This window comes from Conger conger, chromosome 3, assembly GCF_963514075.1.
Source record: "Conger conger chromosome 3, fConCon1.1, whole genome shotgun sequence".
In the NCBI taxonomy this organism is placed as follows: domain Eukaryota; kingdom Metazoa; phylum Chordata; class Actinopteri; order Anguilliformes; family Congridae; genus Conger; species Conger conger.
This window is the reverse complement of record NC_083762.1, coordinates 76142972-76164677: the sequence shown is the minus strand read 5'-3', so window position 1 is coordinate 76164677 and position 21706 is coordinate 76142972. Positions and strand designations below refer to the sequence as shown.

The 21706-nt window shown below is 50.0% G+C and overlaps 1 protein-coding gene across 2 annotated transcripts in view; it reads right to left on the bottom strand.

Moving 5' to 3' along the window:
- The window catches only part of LOC133124602 (fibronectin-like), a 39962-nt gene that overhangs the window by 15266 nt on the left and 2990 nt on the right, over positions 1-21706 (bottom strand). For both annotated transcript variants that reach the window (XM_061235936.1, XM_061235937.1), the window contains exons 6-25: positions 21086-21238; positions 19795-19989; positions 19028-19210; positions 18312-18488; positions 16537-16692; positions 15677-15805; positions 15000-15143; positions 13028-13149; positions 10759-10927; positions 9737-9913; positions 9027-9155; positions 8034-8123; positions 7713-7907; positions 6212-6490; positions 5436-5696; positions 4335-4429; positions 3829-3997; positions 3185-3271; positions 2272-2463; positions 928-1200 (exon numbers count right to left, since the gene is read on the bottom strand). In XM_061235936.1, the coding sequence (XP_061091920.1) occupies positions 928-1200; positions 2272-2463; positions 3185-3271; positions 3829-3997; positions 4335-4429; positions 5436-5696; positions 6212-6490; positions 7713-7907; positions 8034-8123; positions 9027-9155; positions 9737-9913; positions 10759-10927; positions 13028-13149; positions 15000-15143; positions 15677-15805; positions 16537-16692; positions 18312-18488; positions 19028-19210; positions 19795-19989; positions 21086-21238 (3375 nt within the window). The remainder of the gene's footprint in view (positions 1-927; positions 1201-2271; positions 2464-3184; positions 3272-3828; positions 3998-4334; positions 4430-5435; positions 5697-6211; positions 6491-7712; positions 7908-8033; positions 8124-9026; positions 9156-9736; positions 9914-10758; positions 10928-13027; positions 13150-14999; positions 15144-15676; positions 15806-16536; positions 16693-18311; positions 18489-19027; positions 19211-19794; positions 19990-21085; positions 21239-21706) is intronic.

The window sequence follows — 21706 nt, the reverse complement described above, 5'->3', positions numbered from 1 at the left end:
TGCAACCTTCCCATCGCCGTGAATCACGTCATCTGAAATAAATCATCTCAATCAGCGTCCAGATGTTCCCACAGCAGTCCGTAAGGACAACACCAGTACACTGCGTGTATTACACAGGTAGTTATGAGCAGAACTCATACTGGGATTAGGAGGGCTGAATCTCAAATTCGCTGATCGGCGCTCGAAGTATAGAGAGACCGCTGAAGAAATGAGCTGCAAGTCTTTACCACGCACCAACTATAAACATTTGGCATCGGAACGTCGCCCCCCCGGTATGGAAACTATTCACTGCTGCGGAACATTCTAGACAAACAGAAGGGCGACTCAACACACAGCCACTTTAAAAGGGCACTGGACGCTATCGGCGGTACGATCCAAGTACAATAAACATCTTAATTATTCTCAGGGAGTAATTAAAAAGTCAAATCAAAGAATGTTGTTAAGAAGGCAACTGGGGTGACTCCATTCAAAACAAATGGGGGAATGAAAATTCAGCCTGTAGCCTACAGGCTAAGATTACTGGAACCTGGATGGTTGGTGGTTCAACCCCCAGTGTAGCCACGAAAAGCTCCGCACAGCTGTTGGGCCCTTGAGCAAGGCCCTACTTAGTCTAATCAACTGTAAGTCGCTTTGGGTAAAAGAAGCATCTGCTAAATAACAAATTACTATCATTATTAAAAAGGACGAATCAACACAGCTACTGTAGAAGGGCACTGGATGCCATTAGTGGTACAATCAATAATCCTGTCACAGGGGATGATGAACAACATCCACCAAGGAGTGTTGTTAAAAGGGCAACTGGGGTGACTCCCATTTGAAACAAAAAAAAAAAAAAATTTAAAAAAAAATTTAAAAAAAAAAAAAAAAACGGAAAAACAAATTCAAATCTCAACGGAAAAACAAATTCAAATCTCAACGGAAACTCACCGGTCTGCTGGGTGACGGTGGTGGGCTCGCTCTGGCCGCTCTCCGTCAGGGTGGTGACGCTGATGTCGTAGTCGATGCCAGGCTCCAGGCCGTTCACGGTGTAGTAGCCGGTGGAGGGCTGCACCGTGTCCTCAAAGATGGGCATACTCTCGCCGGCGGCCACCACCGTGATGCGGTAGCCGGTGACGGCGGTGAAGTTGAGCGGCGTCCATCTCAGGCCGATCGTGGTGTCGGTCACGTCCACGAAGCCCAGGTCCGTGAGCTGAGGCACTTCTGGCAGGTCAGACATGGCGGGTGGGGGGGGTGGTTAGGACGGCACGTAAAATGGACAACAAGAAAAAACTAAACAAACACAAAACCACGGAAACGAGACAGGAGAGCAGAGATCACCGTTACACTTACATTCAGGGCGCGTGATATAATGCTTTACCCTGACAAGCTTAGAAAGCTGCTGTCTACTTTACCTCAACAGGAAATAATCTAAGTCTAAGTTAATAGGATAGAATATCATTCTACCAAAATCAATCCAATTAACTAAAAGCTTAGTGACTTAAAATTAAACGGCCATGCTCTTAAAAATGGTGGAACACATCACTATTCTAAGTCAGCAACAGAATATTAATACAAAAGCCTTAAATTGAGAAAGGTTTGAGCTTTTGTTGCCGTCTTGAGAGGTTTAAACAAAAACCATTAAAAAATTAAAAGGATAGCCAATCGACCGCGTTAAAAATGAGCTTTTTGTAGTCGCCAAGGCTAGAGCTTTCCTGGAGAAGTAGAACTACTTTCAGGATACATGGCAGGTCAGTTTTTAAGGGACGCAGGGCAGGTCCAGTCATTCTGCTGAGATTAATAGTTCCAGTGCCGCTTTAGACTTTTAAAACCAACTTGCACTTATAAAATCTGCTTAAATGCTCTGGCATTGACGATAAAAACGGAAGGAGGATGTGTAAAAATCAGATGACTACTCCGGTGCCAGAATATTTTGGCTCCAGTAACACTGGAGACCTTTATTCTGTCCGAATGCTCGCATAAAATGGAGTCTGTGCTTCTTGGACGCGACGTCTCTCGCGGGCTATACTTGTGTCTGCATAGATAGGAACGTTGGCTAAACTCCAGTAATGTTAAGGAAAAGCTGTACACTGGAAAAACAAAAAATAAGTCAATCTCAAGAAGTACGTGTCTCATATTTAGACCTAAAATCTTACTTCCTTTTTTTTTTTTTTTTTGGCTAAATAACACAAATATTGCAAATGAGGCGAGAGAGTTCAAGATTTGCCAATGTCACTTCTAGAGCAGAAACAATAACTTCCCAGGGGTTCCCAGGTGGAGGCCGAGCAGACGTACCTGGAGTGACCGTGGTGGAGGCCGGCTCGCTCTCCATGTCGTCTTTGACGGTGAAGACGCTGACGTTGTACTCCACGCCGGGCACCAGCTTCTCCAGGGTGCAGGAGTTCTGCCCCGCGCTCACAAACTCCTCCACAGAGTTCCCACGCTGCCCGTTGGTCGGAGTGCACGCCACTCTGTACCCGGTGATGTCTTCGATTAGCCAATGAGGAGAGAGGGGTTGAGACAAAAGGAAGAGAGGGGAGAGAAAAAAAGAAATTTTAAAAATGGCAGAAATAATTAGAGTTTATATTCCAGGTGTGGACAAGAACTAGAACTGAAATGGTTATGTAGCCTAGTGGTAAGGTTGGCAGTTGAAGCCCCGGTATAGCTGTGATAAGATCTATGGAGCCGTTGAGCCCTTGAGCAAGGCCCTTATCCCCGCATTGCTCAAAGGGGGATTGTCCCCTGCTTAGTCTAATGAACTGTAAAGCTGCTTTGGATAAAAGTATCAGCTAAATAACTGTTAATGTAATGTTATGTTGACATCGTAAGCAATGGCAATCATTTGCACAAATGTCGTGCAGTTCAGTACACTATTCCACGGCTTAATACTTTTATGCAGGGCGAATTACAAAGCCTATAAAATCAGATACGAAGTCCAAATTTTATATCTCACTCAAAAGATTAAAAAGCCCCTTATCCACTGAAGAATGCTACATTCTGTTTATGAGGTTTGCAGTCCTATAATTTACACTCTATCATTTTCACTCGTGCTGAAACGTATCGTCTGTATCCATTACATAGACGCCGACAGCAGAGAGAAAGACATGGCTCACACACTGCAGGAGAACTAGGCAGTTCGGCAGCACAGAGTGCAGTACAGACCGGCCGATTTTGGCTGGAGAGGGGGGCAGAGGGGGGTGAAAGTTACCGGGGGTCTTGGCATCGGTCCACTGGACGGTCAGCTCCCCGGTGTCTGGGTTAGACTCCAGATTGAGGTCCGTGGGAGGGGACAGGCCTGTTCCGAACCGAAAGGTGAACAACGTGAAGATACTGGGATACAGCAGTGTGCTTCAGCTGCCGGGACGCTTCAAACTTCAATCGCAGGCCCACACAGGGCCCGCAAAACAAACAACCCTGTCTGTTTATTCAGGTGCGCATCAAAGAGTCCTCCAAAAAGGAGGAGAGTTTTAAAAAGGGCAGTTTCTGTACAGTTCAGTGCTTTGGATTCAAAACCTAAAATTCAGCACAAATTAAAACTAAATTCTGGAAGATTTTTTTCTTTATGTGTTCATTCACATTTTGAAACTTTAACTTGGGATATAACAATACAATGAAACATTTGAGATTCCCTGCCATTCTGATTACAAAGCAGGATTCCTGAATTCGCTGGATAACTGCATGGAGTGAAACGCGGAACCCTCGTAAATATGGAACACGGACTGAAGTAAAAAACGGCCATTCCGGGTTTTTGCTCAGCACAGTTATCCAGTTAACTCCAGTTAACCAGTTAATCCTGCTTTGTGAGACGCCCCCCCCCCCCCCAGCGGGCTGTAGGCGTCTGCGGTCTCTTACGCGTGACGACGCGTCGCGTGATTGGTGTGCCGCGCTCGTGCCCGTTGACGATTGGCTGCACGCTGTAGGTGTACTCCACCCCCGGGGTCAGGCCGGAGATGTAGATGCTGCCCGAGTCGGAGGTGACCTCGCGGGGAGCCTCGCCTCCCTGACTCGGCCTCACGGAGAGCTGCGGAAGGAACCCGGAGCCCAGGGTGAGGTCACGGGGTCAGAGGTCGCATAGAGGTCGAAGCCAGAGCCCCTTCACGACCTGAGCATCACACGCCTCTGCTACTCTGCTAACTTTTCTTAAGAATGCTAGTATACGTTTTATGTTTTACTTAGAACTTTTCTGCCTGTGCTTGACGTTATGGCAAACGCATTTTTTGAAATGCATCTTTGTCTGCTGATTTTTTTCTCTTAAAAAAAATAATAAAAAAAGACCCTGATCTCAATGAGACTGCCATGTTTATATAAAAGGAATAACTGTTTTTTTGGTCCCGAAATGGTAAAGGGTAAATGTGTACCTTGTATCCGATGCGGGGCACGGGGGTCCAGGAGATGATGATGGAGGTGTCGGTGACATCGGTGCTGATGCGAGGAGCGTTTCCCATTGGCTGAGCTGGGGTCGAGCAGAGAGGAGGCATTAGCACGGTCGCATTCAGGCATTTAACCAGCACAATGCACATTAACAACAACATTTCTGTAGGTCAGCCGGGGGGGGGCTAATGTTCGTCTGTAGTGCCTGGGCTGCATGTTTTTGCAGTGGGGGGAAACCGGATCACGCCGAGGGAATCCGCATGAACGCGGGGAGAACAAGCAAACTCCACGCGGAGAGGACCGGGGCCGGCAGGGCCTCCCACCCAGAACCTTCAAATACTTTCCTGCGCTCCAACTGACCCAACCGAGATGGCCAGAAGATGTGGGGGCATGTCGCTTTTGGAGAGTATTTTATAGGAACCAGAAAAGGCTCAGTGAAGCGCGGAGCGGTATGTGAACACAAAGCGGTTATGTGTCCGGCCCTGGTCTTCTGCGCTCTGACACCGAGCGTGCCCAGTGCGTCGGGAGAGCAGCGCGTTCCCCCGCTTCAAACACTGCCGCCGCTAACCGTTTCCTAACACACCCTCGACACATTCTCAACCGGCTGCCATAGCGACCGCGATCTTCTGTGTGAAGCAGACTCCCAGGCGGCTTGTAGCCCGGCGGCTAAGGTACACGACTGGGACCCAGGAGGTTGGTGGCTCAAACCCTGGTGTAGCCACGATAAGATCCACCCAGCTCTTGGGCCCTCGAGCAAGGTCCTTAACCCTGCATTGCCCCGGGGGGGGGATTGGCCCCTGCTTAGTCTAATCAACACCACTATTACATTAGTGGCATTTGGCAGACGCTCTTATCCAGAGTGACGTACAGTTTATTAGACTAAGCAGGAGACAATCCTCCCCTTGGAGAAATGCTCAAAGCGTCAGATAAACTGCGGGGTCAACGTGCCCTGGGACTGCAGAAAATTTGCAAAACATCTTGTCCCATTAACTGAGATTGATGTTTTTTTTGTTTAGTTTTTTTTGGACATTGTCCCTGACATACAGATAAATAAAAAGTGAAAGCACTGGTTGTTCCCGGGGACTCACAGGTGGTGAAGACGCCGCGGGCCCCTTCGCTGACCACGTTGTCGGTCTCGGAGTGGAGGGTGACGGTGTACTCGGTGTCGGGGCGCAGGTTGAGCAGGGGGTACTGGGACAGGCGCGGCGGGACCTTCAGCTGCTTGGAGCTGGAGCCCTCGACCAGGAACAGCCGGTAGCCCGTGATCCGGGCCTGGGGCGCCGACCAGACCACGGTGGCGCTCTCCTCCGTCACGTTGACGAAGCGCAGGTCAGTGGGGGCGTCGGGCTCTAAGGGAACATGGTCAGCAGCGTTAGGGTCTCAGTCTCACTCAAATCAATGAGAGTTCACTGAACCAAAATCGATAATTTCTCAAACCGTGACCTGTAACCAGATCTGAATCTAACTAATATTTTAAATGCTTTAACACCTTTTGACACCAGCAAGACTCCAGCAGGTTACTGACAATTATAAAAGGAACCTTGATTTCCTAGACTATTTCTGCTTTCTCCTGTAGGTTCTCATTTCAACCCTAATTTGGCACACCGGATTCAAATCATTCGCCGCGAAACAAGATCTCTAGCTGTTGAATGAGGTGTGCTTCATTAGGGTTGGAGGGAAAACCAACAGTGCTATAGATCTCCAGGAACAGGGTTGGGCAGCCCTGCTCTAGCTGTTGAATGAGGTGTGCTTTGTTAGGGTTGGAGTGAAAACCAACAGGACGGCAGCTCTCCGGGAACAGGGTTGGTGAGCCCTGGTCTGGGGCTCAATCGGCCTGTGAACCTGGCCCAGTACGTGTACTCACTGGTGGCCTTCTCCCCCACCAGCGGCTCGCTCTGGCCCTCCCCGCTGAGGGCGTAGATGTAGAAGCGGTAGAGGGTCCCGGGCTGCAGGGGCGTGGCCTCGGCATAGGCGTTCCGCGTGATTGGTAGCTGGATCTCCTGCTGTGGGCTGCTCCCCTCCACCACAGGAAGGACCATCACGCGGTACCCTGAAACCTCGCTGGGGGGCGCCGTCCAGATGATGGTGATCTTCACGTCCGAGACCTCGTAGAACTGGAGGTCTGTCGGGGCCGGGACCTCCTCTGCGGGACGAGAACGACGCGTGAGGAGAAACGTGAAAGCAGGCCGGTGTGGCTCTGGAGAACGTCAATCGTTTTGAATTAATCAAATACTTTTCTATACTTGTCTATAACTGAGCTTGTCTGCTGCTGAACCTATAAAAATACTCATGAAAACGGAAAGCCCTGCCTCTTTCTGGTCTCTTGGTTGGTTCAGTTGCACCAACAAAAAAGCTTAACAAAAAGAAAATTTTATAAATAAATCAAATCTAACAAAGAAAAGTATTTGAATCCAAAACAATTCTGTTTTTTGGCCCAGGTCTGGTCACATGACACATCTGGCCACATGCACAGTATTAATCAGTTTGGACCGAAGCAGCCAGTAAGACTCACCATCCTGGTATGGGGTTAACAGAAACACACTCTACACGCAGAGCTCACCTTATAAGGGCACACGGCTGATGGAGCCGTACCAACTCCTCCATTTCAGTTTGTGTTAATATGAGTTAATCTTTGTATGAGTGACACAGATATCTATAAGCCTTTCCCATTTTTTTCCCTCAGGGGTTCACTAGAATTATGACACAAACTTATGACAAAAGCCAACTTTAACTGGCACCAGAGGACTGTGCTAAAACCGTTCTTTGGCAGTGTGTTGAAGTAGCACTATCATTACATGATAAATTCTATTTAATGAATTTTTGTTATATCAGAAAACCCCAAGATAATTCATTATTGCTCACCTTATAAAGGGGTAGGTTGAGGGTGTACATTACATTGGCAGTTCACGGTAAAATGCCTAGTGTTAATTCAACACTAACAGAGTACATATGGCATTACTCTGGTCAAGAATAGGACCGCCATGTCCTCTGTACAAGGTCCGGTTCGATCCTGCCCTGGGTGTGTTGAAGTGTCCCAGAGCAAGACACCAAACCCCCAAATGCTCCTGACGAGCTGGTCAGTGCCTTCGGTGTGAGTGGGTGTGAGTGGGTGTGAGTGGGTGTGAGTGGGTGTGAGTGGGTGTGAGTGGGTGTGAGTGTGTGTGAGTGTGTGAGTGTGTGAGTGTGTGAGTGTGTGAGTGTGTGAGTGTGTGAGTGTGTGAGTGTGTGAGTGTGTGAGTGTGTGAGTGTGTGAGTGTGTGAGTGTGTGAGTGTGTGAGTGTGTGAGAGTGTGTGAGTGTATGAGTGTATGAGTGTATGAGTGTGTGAGTGTGTGAGTGTATGAGTGTATGAATGAGAGGCTATACCTGGCAGAGGCTCTCCAGCGGTGTGCACCTGCACGAACACGGGCGCGCTCTCCTGGCTCTCCTCCACGGCGTAGATGCTGATGTTGTAGAGCTGGCCGGGTCGAAGGTCACTCAGGGTCACGGAGGTGGCGGTGTCAGGCAGGGTGAGCTCCGTGCTGCCGCCCTCTACTGACGGGGTGTAGACCACGCGATATCCTACCCAACACACACACACACACACACACACAGACGGGCGGGGTTAGAGAAGGCCGTCACTATGGTAACCACAAACAAGAGTAGAAAGCGATTGGCCGTTCGGGACGAGACAGTGGACACGCTCACCTGTGATTGGAGCCAGGGGCTTGGACCAGCTCACCATGATGGAGGTCTCCTCCACCTCATCCACAGCGTGTTCAGCGGGAGCGTCAGGAGCTGCGAGAGGCAGAGAGGAGAGGGGAGGAGAGGAGAGGAGAGGGCAGGAGAGTTGACTTTTCACTCAGACAGAGAGCAACACGTACATGCTGTGGACATTACACTGCCCTGGAGAAGGATGACGTTTGATCCGCTGCAACAAATTACCGCCTTACGCTTTTTAGTCTTGCAATACGACTGAAGATCTTTTTTTTTTTTGTCTCTCAAGTACAAAATATGAGCTTGTCAAGAAAATGTTAGTTTGCTTGACAAGTGAAAATTCTTAGCCCATTGGCCCAAATCTTGAAATGAGTCAAACTGGCTTACCTCACCGGCAATATATTTTGTCTTTACTTTACAAAAATGTAAATGAAGCCTCAATATGAAGCCCATGTTTAACTTATTTTTTTGATTTTGTGGAGGGAGGTGCACTAGAAATGGGGACAATTCCAATTCAATGCATCCATCCATCCATCCATTATCTGAACCCGCTTATCCTGAACAGGGTCGCAGGGGGGCTGGAGCCTATACCAGCATACATTGGGCGAAAGGCAGGAATACACCCTGGATGGGTCGCCAGTCCATCACAGGGCACACACACCATTCACTCACACACTCATACCTATGGGCAATTTAGACTCTCCAATCAGCCTAACATGCATGTCTTTGGACTGTGGGAGGAAACCGGAGTACCCGGAGGAAACCCACGCAGACACGGGGAGAACATGCAAACTCCGCACAGAGAGGCCCCGGCCGACGGGGATTCGAACCCAGGACCTCCTTGCTGTGAGGCGGCAGTGCTACCCACTGCACCATCCGTGCCGCCTCAATTCAATGCAGGCAGTTCAAAATAATAAAATAATAATAATAAACAACAACTGAAACTCTTGTTGTACTTTGTATTTTAGTCCAGGGCTGGCTCACCGGTTGTCTGCGAGGTGGTCAGGATGAGGTTGGGCTCGCCCTCCGGTGTCACTTCGTATACGTTCACTGTGTACTTGCGACCAGGAAGCAGCTCGTTGATGTTGACCGAGGTAGCGGTGTTGGGCAGATCTGCAAACATGACCCACAGGACAAGTCAAACGTGCAACAGATCACAACGCACGCAGTCGCGAGCCACAAAACATTGTTACGGCGTGCCTTTTAAAAACGACTTGCATCACTGTGAACATCGTCTCATTACGGAATCACAGCAAACGGATAGCAAGGCCACATTCCAGGGATCCAACTCTGGCCCTCAAATCCAAATCCAGCCTTGACTCCCTTTTCTCCCGGTTAATTAGTACCGATTGGCCAGATTGTCTTCACACCGGAGTCCCGGGTTAAGGGAGGGTGGAAAAGCAGCAGTTCTCAGCCCTCGAGGAGACCGGGAGTTGCTGATCCCTGCCATAATGGGTGGCCCGTAGCGTAGTGGTTAAGGTAAATGACTGGGACACACAATACGATCTACGATAAGATCCGCACAGCCGTTGGGCCCTTGAGCAAGGCCCTTAACCCTGCATTGCTCCAGGGGAGGGTCGTCTCCTGCTTAGTCTGTACGCAGCTCTGGATAAGAGCGTCTGCCAAATGCCAATAATGTAATGTAATGTAATGTATAGTAGTGTAATGTGGCAGTGTGAACCCGGCGGACTGACCCAGGATGACGGGCTTGGCTCCGTCCTCGCTCAGCTCGTACTCCACGCGGAATCCCGACACGGTGTCGGAGGCGGACACCCAGGACACCACGAAGCTGCTGGAGGTGATCTCCGTCACCGACTCGGACGTGTCCACCACGGGCGGCAGCTGCGTGGTCTCGCCCTCGGAGGTCTCCACTGCGGGGAGAGGAGGCGCAGTCAGCGCTGGTGAGACCGGGCCTTCACACGGCAATACTGCACACCCCCCCTGTACCCCCTCTACACTGCAGATTATCCATCCATTCATCCATCCATCCATCCATTATCTTAACCCGCTAATCCTGAACAGGGTCGCAGGGGGGCTGGAGCCTATCCCAGCATACATTGGGTGAAAGGCAGGAATACACCCTGGGCAGGTCGCCAGTCCATCGCAGGGCACACACACCATTCACTCACACACTCATACCTATGGGCAATTTAGACTCTCCAATCAGCCCAACCTGCATGTCTTTGGACTGTGGGAGGAAACCCACACAAACAGGGGGAGAACATGCAAACTCCACACAGAGAGGCCCCGGGATTCAAACCCAGGACCTCCTTGCTGTGAGGCGGCAGAGCTACCCACTGCACCATCCGTGCCGCCTTGCAGTGAGATTATAACACTAACATTTATTCCTGAGCTGCGACACCAAGTGCTTCACAGCAGACCAGAACTATTCAGTTCCTCCACGTCCTGCCGCGCGCGACACCACCTGATTTCACCGGCTCGGTTCAGATGAGAAAATTCACCAAAGCAGACGGCGTAGCGCACGGTGCAAGCAAATGCCCGCAGACACGGTCGTGTAAAAACAATAGGAAAAGCCCGGAAAGAACAGCACATTAAAAGATGATAACATCAGTTTAAAACTAGCACTGTAGACAATGAAGTTAAAACACAAAAACAACACATTGCCTTCAAACGGTGTTCCTGTACCCCCCCGGGTCCCCACAGAGAAACAGGAAACGGAGAGCAGCAGGACAGGAAGTGAGCGCGACACACTCACGGGAGCCGTAGGTGGTGGTGAAGTCGAAGCGTGTGACCTCACGGCGACCGTAGCGCAGGATGCTGATCAGCTGACCCTCGTAGGTGTACCCGGGGCGGAGGCCGGCGATGGTGTAGGAGTTCAGGTGTCCCGGGATGATCACCTGCTTCCACGGGGCCTGCGTGTTTTTCTGCCGGGGGGAGAGAAAGGGACAGAGTCACGTTCCGTCCGACATGAACAAAATATTTTCTCAACCTGCTCAATTTTTTTTTTTTTTTTTTTTTAAATAAAAAAGAGCAGTGGGAACTACTGCTAGCGCTGAGGGGCTCGTGTTTTCAACGTTCTTAAAAACTCTCCGGAGTGTAGGTATCTTTGGAATTTTGTTTTCAGAATTCTAGGTTAGTGTCCTCTGGATTCTAGAACTGCCATCCAATCGTAATTATCGCGATCGTTACGACAGCGTTAGAATGTTCCGTCAAGAACATTCCAAAATCATATATTGTGATCCCGCACCTTAAAAGGGTTTTTCGTCCAAAGATTAGATGCCTACAATTAGTCACTCGAATGCATCCCGCACTGAACCAGGAGAACTAGTCAGCCCCAAGGAACATAAATCATACGCTCCTACAAAGCTGATATTCTGTGCAGGTTTTGGCCAGAATTGTGTTCACCAAGGTCTGAGTCTGAGCTATGTCCAGTGCGGTTGTTGGCAGTTAAACTTAATACCGCCCCCTTCGCCTGGAAATACTGAGTCGCTTTCACCTCCCGAAAAACGGAATGCGTCTCGTAACTCAAGAGGAGCAGTCAGCGTCAAAAAAAAAAAAAAAACCCCAAAACCCATCAGAGGAAATGCACTGGCATCCAATTAAGTATAAAAACACTGGAGCCTCACGGCAGATAAGGATCACTTCCAAAAGTCACCCACAAGAATTTAATGGATCCATGTTTTAGCCAAAAAAAAAAAAGTTTTGGTTTTTTTTCTCCCCCCCCATAGTTGAAGGAAAAGGAGACAGACTTGGACAGTCCTGTAAGACAGCTGCACGGCTGTTCTCAGGAGAAGTGTGCAGCCAAGCTACTCCAAGCTATGCTGGTCACGCTGGTCAGAAACTGGTCTAGCTGGGTATGAGTTGGTCACTTGTCTGGAGTGGGTAGATAGGTCAACCAGCTACTTCAAAAACATAGCTTGAACTGGTCAAATCATGTTGAGCCGGGAGCTGGTCAACCAGCTAACAGTACCAGCGGTTTCAAAACCAAGCTTGGGCTGTTTTTTTCCAGCAGGAAGGATCGGTTCTGTGCCAGCGCATTTGCACAAGCCTGTTCTCCTGTTTACACAATCCTTCCAGTAAATGTTCACAGACCCCGTATGGTTTAGGTACAGCTCTTTTTCCAAAATAGGCAACAATAAAAACATTCCTTCCCCATGTACTCAGAATGACTATCTAATGAAGGGAAGGGGGGGGGGGGGGGCACATGCCAGTCTCCTGTTTGGATATTAACCCAGGGTGGTCCGACCAAGAAACACATGGGATCCTACAAGGCCAGGACAGTCAAATCTGGCCCTGAAATCCAAAACCGATCCTGGTTCTTTCATCCCAGGTGATTAACTGAACAATTTGTGTGGAGGGGGGGGCAACCATGGTCCCGGAGAGACACAGGGTGTGCTAGGGTTTTATTTATTTTTTTCGCCTTAAAGTCAACAGCCGACTCAAGAGAACAGCAACAACGAAAGCCAGCACACCCTGTGACTCTCCAAGACCAGGAGTGAGGACCCCAGCACACCCTGCGGCTCTCCAGGACCAGGAGTGAGGACCCCAGCACACCCTGCAGCGCTCTAGGACCAGGAGTGAGGACCCCAGCACACCCTGCGGCTCTCCAGGACCAGGAGTGAGGACCCCAGCACACCCTGCAGCTCTCTAGGACCAGGAGTGAGGACCCCAGCACACCCTGCAGCTCTCTAGGACCAGGAGTGAGGACCCCAGCACACCCTGCGGCTCTCCAGGACCAGGAGTGAGGACCCCAGCACACCCTGCAGCTCTCCAGGACCAGGAGTAAGGACCCAAGCACACCCTGCGGCTCTCCAGGACCAGGAGTGAGGACCCCAGCACACCCTGCAGCTCTCTAGGACCAGGAGTGCGGACCCCAGCACACCCTGCGGTTCTCCAGGACCAGGAGTGAGGACCCCAGCACACCCTGCGGCTCTCCAGGACCAGGAGTGGGAAGGGCCCCTTACGGAGGACAGACAAGACTGGAAAGAACAGGCGAAAGTTTGGGAAAAAAAACGCAAGCTCACCTGTCTCCACTTGAGGATGTACTGTGTGATGTGGGCGGAGGGGGGCGCGTTCCACTGGATGGGGTGAGAATCGGGCTGGTTCCCCGTCTCCGTGATGATGACCTGCACGGGACGATTTCCACCTGGAACAGAGGAACCACACCCGCTCACGAGAGCCATTTTGTGCCCAGAATCACAGCGTCAATGAATGCAAAACGCCACCATTTTAGGAACAGCAGTGAAGACGATTCACATTGCGGGAATATCCAGGTGATATGAACTGGTTGTAAAATGCAAGGCATACGCCACATAGGATTCTGGGAAACGAGAAGCATGACAGTGCTGTGCACGATTCCCATCAAACCTTTTTTTTTTTTTTTTTTTTTTTTTTTTTTAAAGAGAGAGAAAGTTCAGGGACAGCATGTTTATACGATGGTTAAACCTTCAAAACTGAAATTATCCACTGTGTTTAGAGATACACGTCCAAGACCACAACCACATCAACAGGACTGATTTACTGAGAAGAAGCAGCCAGAGCCAAGGTCAGAGTCAGTGCAGCTTTTGTTCTCTAGTTCACAGGCCCGCACAAACCTCTTCAAAGAAAAGGGGGAAAATATATTTTAAATGCTTTAACGACATAATAAATAAGCCGACTGGGTCGTTCTGTGCCGGACCAGAACAGAGGGCAGAGGGCAAGAGACTGAGCGAAACCACCAGCACTCAAGATGGCCGCCCCCCCCCAGATCCTAATCACAATCTGGACTCAATTTTACCCCAATTACAGCTCCTCTGGCAAAACAGATCTTGCTCAGTTGTACAGCATTTAAATTCCAATTTAGTCAAACGGTATAACTCCGCCACCCGACTTCACGTTCACCCCCCCCGCGACGCAACCGGCCGAGTGCGGTGTGGCACACTGCAGCGTACGCCGAGGGAATTTGGGAAGCGTCCGTTTCGCTGCACCTCCCTCACAGAAATGGCCGTGAAAGCAAGGGAGCGTCCTTTGTGCAGCTCCGATCAAGCGGAGCCAACAGATATTTACATTACAGCACATTGCAGATGATTAGACTACGCAGGGGCCAATCCTCCCCCCCCCCCCCAGAGCAATGAGGGCCAAACAGCTGCACTGCACTACTCATCTCAGCGGTCCCCGTCGAAGCTACACCGGGGCTCCAACTACAATCCTTACGAGTCCCCGACAAGCGCCTTAGCGACTTCAAGCTTAGTTCACAGTCGTAGCAATGGGCTAACGCACAAGGCAGGTAATAAAGGTAATAAAAGTCTCCTCCCTCCCCTCCCCCCCCCCCCCTCCTCTCCCCTCACACACTGCAGCTGTCTGCAGCACCAGACCGCAGAAAACAACAAAGGCTTTTCCGGGAGGTAACGAGGGGGAGGAGAGGAAAGAGGCGTGTGTTACACCCCCGCCTTCCACACATCAAAGACGCCCACCACACACACACACACACACACACAACTGCTGCGAGAGGCGGATTTCCTGCACTGGAACTTACAGAAACATTCACATACGACAAATTATTTATTTTTTTTTGCATTGTGGATGAGCAGATCACGCAATCACTGCGAAAGGCCCCCCAAATAATTTGCTGGCTATATTCTTCACCTGAACATAGGCAAGCGGCTCTCAGAGATGCTGCAGTGCTATAGTACACCAGAGTCCCCGGGACTATCATGTTCTCGTACACAATACTCACCATTACTACTATGCTTTATTCAGAAATGTTTTTGTTTTTTTGTTTTTCTTTAAGGGAAACATTTCCTGAATGCTTCAATAACGTTCTTTGGGCACTAATAAGTACCTTTTTTGCTTCTAAAAAAAGGTACAAACTAATGATTAAACCCATGACTACAATTTCATGCACCTACAGGGTCCCATACCAGAGACAAGCTTTTATACCTTTTTTAGGCACACTTTTTGAGAGAGTGGACATAGTACACCACACGTTACGACCGTGCTATAGTACACAGTACTCACCAGAGCCGCCCTGTTGGGGCTCACAGCTGAGCTCCCCGATACCGTTGCCGTAGCAATAGCAGCGGTACTGGATGCCGTGGATGGTTTTGTACCAGGACTCGCCGATCTGGTAGAAGACCCTGGTCTCCGGCTCCTGGCACTGGTCTGGGGGGCAAAACAAATAAAATAAATTAAAAATAACCCCAGAACAGTGTGCTTCAGAAATAAAATCATGACACGTGCGGCCCCAGATGGTCTTCCTCTGTTCCTCGGTAACCCAGTACAAGAAGGGGCCCCCCCGAGTTGGAAATAAATAAAGGTTTCAGGTTGTCGTCTGTGTGAGGTTTGACTATCGAAATAAAAATGCCAGAGATTTCAGGTGTTGCTGCCGGTTTAATGTGGCATGTGCCCCCAGTAATAATTCTCTCTGCCCCAGTAAAATTATCATTAAAAAACAAAGTGGCCAGAAAACTTAGGGGAAACAATACATGGCAGCGGTCAACCGTGGGTGCTTATCAGTGTCAGGCTGTGGGTGAGCGCAAGGCTGTTTTAACGGCTGCATTTTCAAGGAACGCGCATTCCACAGCACAGCTAAGTCAAGCAACGCCTGTTAATATAGTGACATTAGGTCTGAAATATGATTGAAATTATTATTATTATTATTACAGGGAAGAAAGATACCGAGCCAGGGAACTGACCAATGGCGTCGCACTTCCAGCGGCCCCGCCCCTGGCCGAAGCAGGTGCAGTTCATCATGTAGCCCTCGTCGTGGCGCTTGGTGAAGGTCTGGTTCACCTCGTAGGTCAGCCCGTCGATGATGCACTGGTCTGCAGAGCCAGGAAGGGACATCAATGACACAACAGACACCCGGGAAAAAAAAGCATTTCGGGCCGTGTCCGAAACCACTTAACTTTTTTTTGCGTACTATTGAGTATATAAGTTTAGTACGCAGGATGAGAAAGTAGTAAAGTAGGCAAAAATGAGTGTACTCTAAATATAGTGTACTTAAAATCCCTGGATGGTACCACTTCTTTCCAGGGGTTCACCGAGTGCCTTTGGTAGCACACTTTTGAGGTAGAAAACCTACTATTGAAAAATAGTATGGAGGATACTATTTATACACACTAAAAAGTAGGTAGTATGTTTAGTACAGATTCTCAGGACACCATAGTTAGGAGTCGGTTTCAGACACAAGCCCTGTAGTATGCACTATGTTTAGTAGGCAGTACACAGTAGTTAGGATTCTGTTTCAGACACAAGCCCTGTAGTATGTACTAGGTTTAGTACACAGTACAGATTCTGAGGACACCATAGTTAGGAGTCCATTTCAGACACAAGCCCTGTAGTATGTAGTATGTTTAGCACACAGTACATATTCTGAGGACACCATAGTTAGGAGTCTGTTTCAGACACAAGCCCTGTAGTATGTACTAGGTTTAGTACACAGTACAGATTCTGAGGACACCATAGTTAGGAGTCTGTTTCAGACACAAGCCCTGCAGTATGTAGTATGTACTATGTTTAGTAGGCAGTAGACAGTAGTTAGTAGTCCACGCACCCTTCAGCTGGGAGTACGCGACGCAGCTCCACTCTCCGCGGCCGTTGCCCAGGCACGTGCAGCGCATCATGTGACCCAGCACGTCGTGGCGCTTGTCCCATTGGTCACCCGCGCGGTACATCACGCCGTCGCTGGTCGTGCACACCTCCTCATGAGCTGCAGGGGGGGGAGGTACAATGAGCAACACACACTCACACACACACTTATACTCACACACACAAACCTAAACGCAAGGCCCTCAGTCCATCTCCTAAGTCAGGGGTGTGCAATCTTATCCAGAAAGGGCCGGTGTGTGTGCAGGTTGTTCTTTTAGCACCGGACTAAGACAGCTGATTCTACTCATCAAGGTCTTGATTAGTCAAGACCACGATTAGTTCATTAGTATAATCAGGTGTGTTACTGCTGGGTTAAAACAAAAAACCTGCACCCACGCCGGCCCTTTTAGGATAAGATTGGACACCACTGTCCTAAGTTCATGAGGGGTTTTATCGATCTCGCTTTGTGAAACAGGGCCCAGGACACTCGCAGACAGCCAGACCCCCCCCCCCCATCCTGGAGCCAGACCCCCATCCTGGCTGCGCATGGTGGATTATCTCCTGACGGTCAGGCCATCACTGCCTCCTTAAGTCCCATTACAGCACAGCTTCTCATGGTATCACCCATTCATCCAACTGCGTTTTTTTTTTTTTTTTTTTTTTAAGGTCGGGCTTTAAACCGTTTACATCATGGCCTCTGCGTTTAACATTTAACCGCTGTGCATTCCCAGGGGGCCATTCAGACAAATGGCCAACAGCAAGCAGTAATTGCATCCAATTAAAACAAACTAAACTGATCTTCATAGCAGCCCCCCACCCCCCCCCCCCCCCCCCCATGCCAACTACCCCCCTCCTTTCCAGCAGCCCAGACCCCTAAACAAAGCTCTCTCCCCCCCCCCACCCCACCAGGTCTTTTTTCAATAGCAATAGGCCCCCCTGCAGTGGCACGTTCCCCACCCAGCTAACTGACACCTCAGTGGAGGGACAGAGGCCTTCTTACGTCTTCGACTTAAACAACGTTGATCCAATTATGCAGCAATGGCACTAATGGGTGAAATGACCAGTGGCCGTTCACACGTCATTGTTAGGGACACCATTTGTTTGCTTAGAGCAGCACTCTCCCAGGGGTAGATAACCCAGGTTAGGCCACAGCAGCTGGGGGGGGGGGGGGGGGGGGCAATTGAATCAGGGGTGTCCAGTCTAATCCGAAAAAAGGGCTGGTGTGGGTACATGTTTTTTTTGTTTTAGCCCAGCACTAACTCACCTGAATCCACTCATCTAGGTCTTGAATAACCATCATTAATAGTTAAATTAGGTTTTGTAGATCTCAGCCAAGAGAAAAACCTGTACCCACACTGGACTTTTTAGTATAAGATTAGTTGGTGGTTAACCAACTACCAATGTATTAGTTACATGAATATCTATACATTAGCAAACCATAGCATAAACGTTTCATTACTTAACCATTAATTACATTGTGCCTTCAAGCAAATACAGTTTTTTTATATTCCAAAATGAATTGGCATTAGTCAATGAATTAATGACGTAGAAATACATTATCAAAGCTGTACAGATGGACTTCTCAGTAGTGAGCCAATGCCAATTCACGTACCCTTATTGTAAAGTGTTCCCGAAATAACCGAGGTTAGACCACAGCAGTTGGGGAAGATCGGGGGGGTGTAAAGTGTAAAATGTAAAAGTGTAAAGTGTTCCCGAAACGCCTGTGGCCCCAGGACTCACCGGCCATGGGGCAGAAGCCGTAGCTCTGCTGGTGGTCGAAGTCGTAGGTGGTGCCGCACCAGCGCATGCCGTCCCGGCGGCCGTCGGCGGTGCAGTCGGTGTAGTTGCGGCCGTTGTACAGGTAGGGGAAGTGGCAGAGCGCGCCGTTCGAGTTCCCCCCGCGGGTCGTCACCAGGACTGCGGGGAAACCGACCGGAAAGCACAGGCAGAGAGGGTCAGGCCCCGGGGGCCGGAGGACTGCTGGTTCCGCTCCGCTAACCCCGCGCCGCTAACCCCGCTCCGCTAACCCCGCGCCGCTAACCCCGCTCCGCTAACCCCGCTAGCCCCGCTCCACTAACCCTCCCGATAGGTCCGACAGGTGTGAGGTCACAAATACGCCATTAGAATGCTCGCGACTGAACATTCTAATGACAATCGCTCCCGGGACCGACCTCCCCCCTGTAGCCAGGTTCCTCTCAAGATTTCTCTCCATCGGGGAGTTTATTCTCCACACCAGGGAGTCTTTTATTTTCTATTTTTCGTTTTTTTACCTCATATGCCATTTCGAGGCTTAGGGCTGGCATTTGCTTTTTTTTTTTTTTTTCTCATCCCTTCTGTTACCCTGTAAAGCATATTTGGGACAGTCCTCTGCGACAGTCCTCTACACAAATAAAATTGACCTTCTGAGTACGGCCGCCTCACATACAGCGCTTTCCCCCCCCCGGAGCCCAGCTCACCGTTCTTCTCCGTGCAGAAGGAGTACATGCGATCGGTCTCGTAGTCGGAGGAGGTGCTGCACCACAGCTGCCCGTCATTGCGCCCCTCCGAGGTGCAGGAGTAGTAGGTCTTGCCCATGAACACGAAGGGGAAGACACAGGGCTGGCCCCCGGAGTTCCCCCCGTAGACCTGGGACTGGCCCTCTGCACCACAATGACACAAGCAATATGTTAGGAAAAAATAGTTTTGCTTTTTTTATTTAAAAAAAAAAAAAAACAAACAAAAAATTAAAAATAAAAAACAGACAAACTCAAAAAGTTCTACTGCTCCATAAAACCTCCCATTCTGGGAACCAGACCAGGGTCAAATACATAACTGGTTTAAACATTTAAAAAGGTAAATACAGGTAAAGTCAGGTACACACAGGTAAAGACAGTACAGACAGGTAAACACAGGAAAAGGAGGTACACACAGTTAAAGGGGTAAACACAGGTAAAGGTGGTACATACAGGTACACATTTAAAAAGGTAAATACAGGTAAAGGTGGTACACACAGGTAAAGACAGGTACACGCAGGCACACACAGGTAAAGACAGGTACACGCAGGTACACACAGGTAAAGACAGGCACACACAGGTAAAGACAGGTAAAGACAGGCACACACAGGTAAAGGCAGGCACACGCAGGTAAAGACAGGTAAAGACAGGCACACGCAGGTAAAGACAGGCACACGCAGGTAAAGACAGGTACACGCAGGTAAAGACAGGTAAAGACAGGCGATGCTCACCCCACTCCTCACAGCTCACGCCGTTGCCCAGGCAGGTGCACAGCATCTGCTTGCTGCCCTGGGCCCTGATCCAGCGCATGCCCAGGGAGTGGGCCACGCCCGAGCCCGTCACACAGCTGCCCTCGGTGGGGGGCTCGGGGTGGGGCAGGGGGTACACCGCCGGCTGCACGTTGGTCACCACTCGAGTCGCGGTGCCTGCATTTCACACCACAAAGGCAGGGACACCACGTCAAAGCAGGTTCCCCCATTACATTACATTATTGGCATTTGGCAGACGCTCTTATCCAGAGGGACGTACAGTTAATTAGACTCAGCAGGAGACGATCTTCCCCTGGAGCAATGCAGGGTTAAGGGCCTTGCTCAAGGGCCCAACGGCTGTGTGGATCTTATTGTGGCCACACCGGGATTAGAACCACCGACCTTGCGTGTCCCAGTCATTTAGCTTAACCACTACAGACCGCCCCATCAACTCAACACTACACTACATTACAGGCAGCTATCCAGAGTGACTTATGCAGGCACTTACTGTAACAAATTATCCTTTCATACAGCCAGATATATACTGAAGCGGTTCTGGGGCCTGTTCCACAAGGCAGGATTACTTGATAACTGCACGCAAGTAAAACCCGGAACAGCTCTTTTTAGCCTGCGTTCCAGATTTGGATGGGGTCCAGGTTTCACTCAGTTATCCAGCTCAAACCCTGTAAACCCACTTTGTGGAACAGGCCCTTAGTTAAGCAACTTGCTTGAGGGTCCTCCCAGGCCTGGGTGAAATGCATCAAATAGTTTTGGATTCAAATATTTTTTCTGTGCTCAATTGATCTTGCCAAACAAGAGGACCAGGTGGGGATTTATACTTTGAGAGCATTTCATAGGTTCCAATACGCCAGACAAGCTCAGTCAAGCATAGAAAATGTATTTGAATCCAAAACAATTACGCATTTGACCCAGGTCCACCGAGCGCTACGCTATGTTACAGGTCTTTAGGGGACAGGGTCAGGGTTTTCCTCTGTGAACACTCAGCCGGCACAGTAATCCCGCTTTGTGATGTATCCATTACATCATGTCATTTGGCTGAGGCTTTTATCCAAAGTGACTCAGTTGACTAGACTAAGCAGGAGACAATCCTCCCCTGGAGCAATGCAGGGTGAAAGGGCCTTGCTCAAGGGCCCAGCGGCTGTGCGGGATCTCATTGTGGCTACACCGGGGGGGATGGAAACCACCGACCTTGCGGGTCCCGGTCATGCACCGTAGCCGCTACGCCGCAGTCTGCAGACGCGGGCGTCCTCACCCAGAGTGTGCAGCGACGCGTGTCTCTCGCACTTCCACTCGCCGCGGCCGTTCCCCGTGCACAGGCACTGCAGGACGTGTCCGTGGGCGTCCTTCTTGCTCCAGGCGTCTCCGATGCGGTAGGAGGCCTGCATGTCCTGGTCATTGCAGCGGTCTGGGGGAAAAGGTAGGAGCGAGGGAGGTGAGTCTGGAGGTCTCTGTGAGTCGGGAGGTCACGTTACATGATGTTACTGGCATTTGGCAGACGCTCTTATCCAGAGCGACGTACAGTTGATTAGACTAAGCAGGAGACAATCCTCCCCTGGAGCAATGCAGGGTTTAAGGGCCTTGCTCAAGGGGCCCAACGGCTGTGCGGATCTTATTGTGGCTACACCGGGGATCGAACCGCCGACCTTGGTGTCCCGGTCAGGTACCTTAACCACTGCGCTACAGGCCGCCCTGTGTGTCTGTGTGTGAGGCAGGAGGTCTGCGTGCTTGCGTGCGTGCGTGCGTGCGTGTGTGTGTGAGATAGAGAGAGAGAGGCAGGAGGTCTGCGTCTGTGTGTGTGTGTGTGTGTGTGTGAGAGAGAGAGAGAGAGTGAGTCAGGAGGTCTGTGTGATGTCAACAAGACCAAACAAGGAAC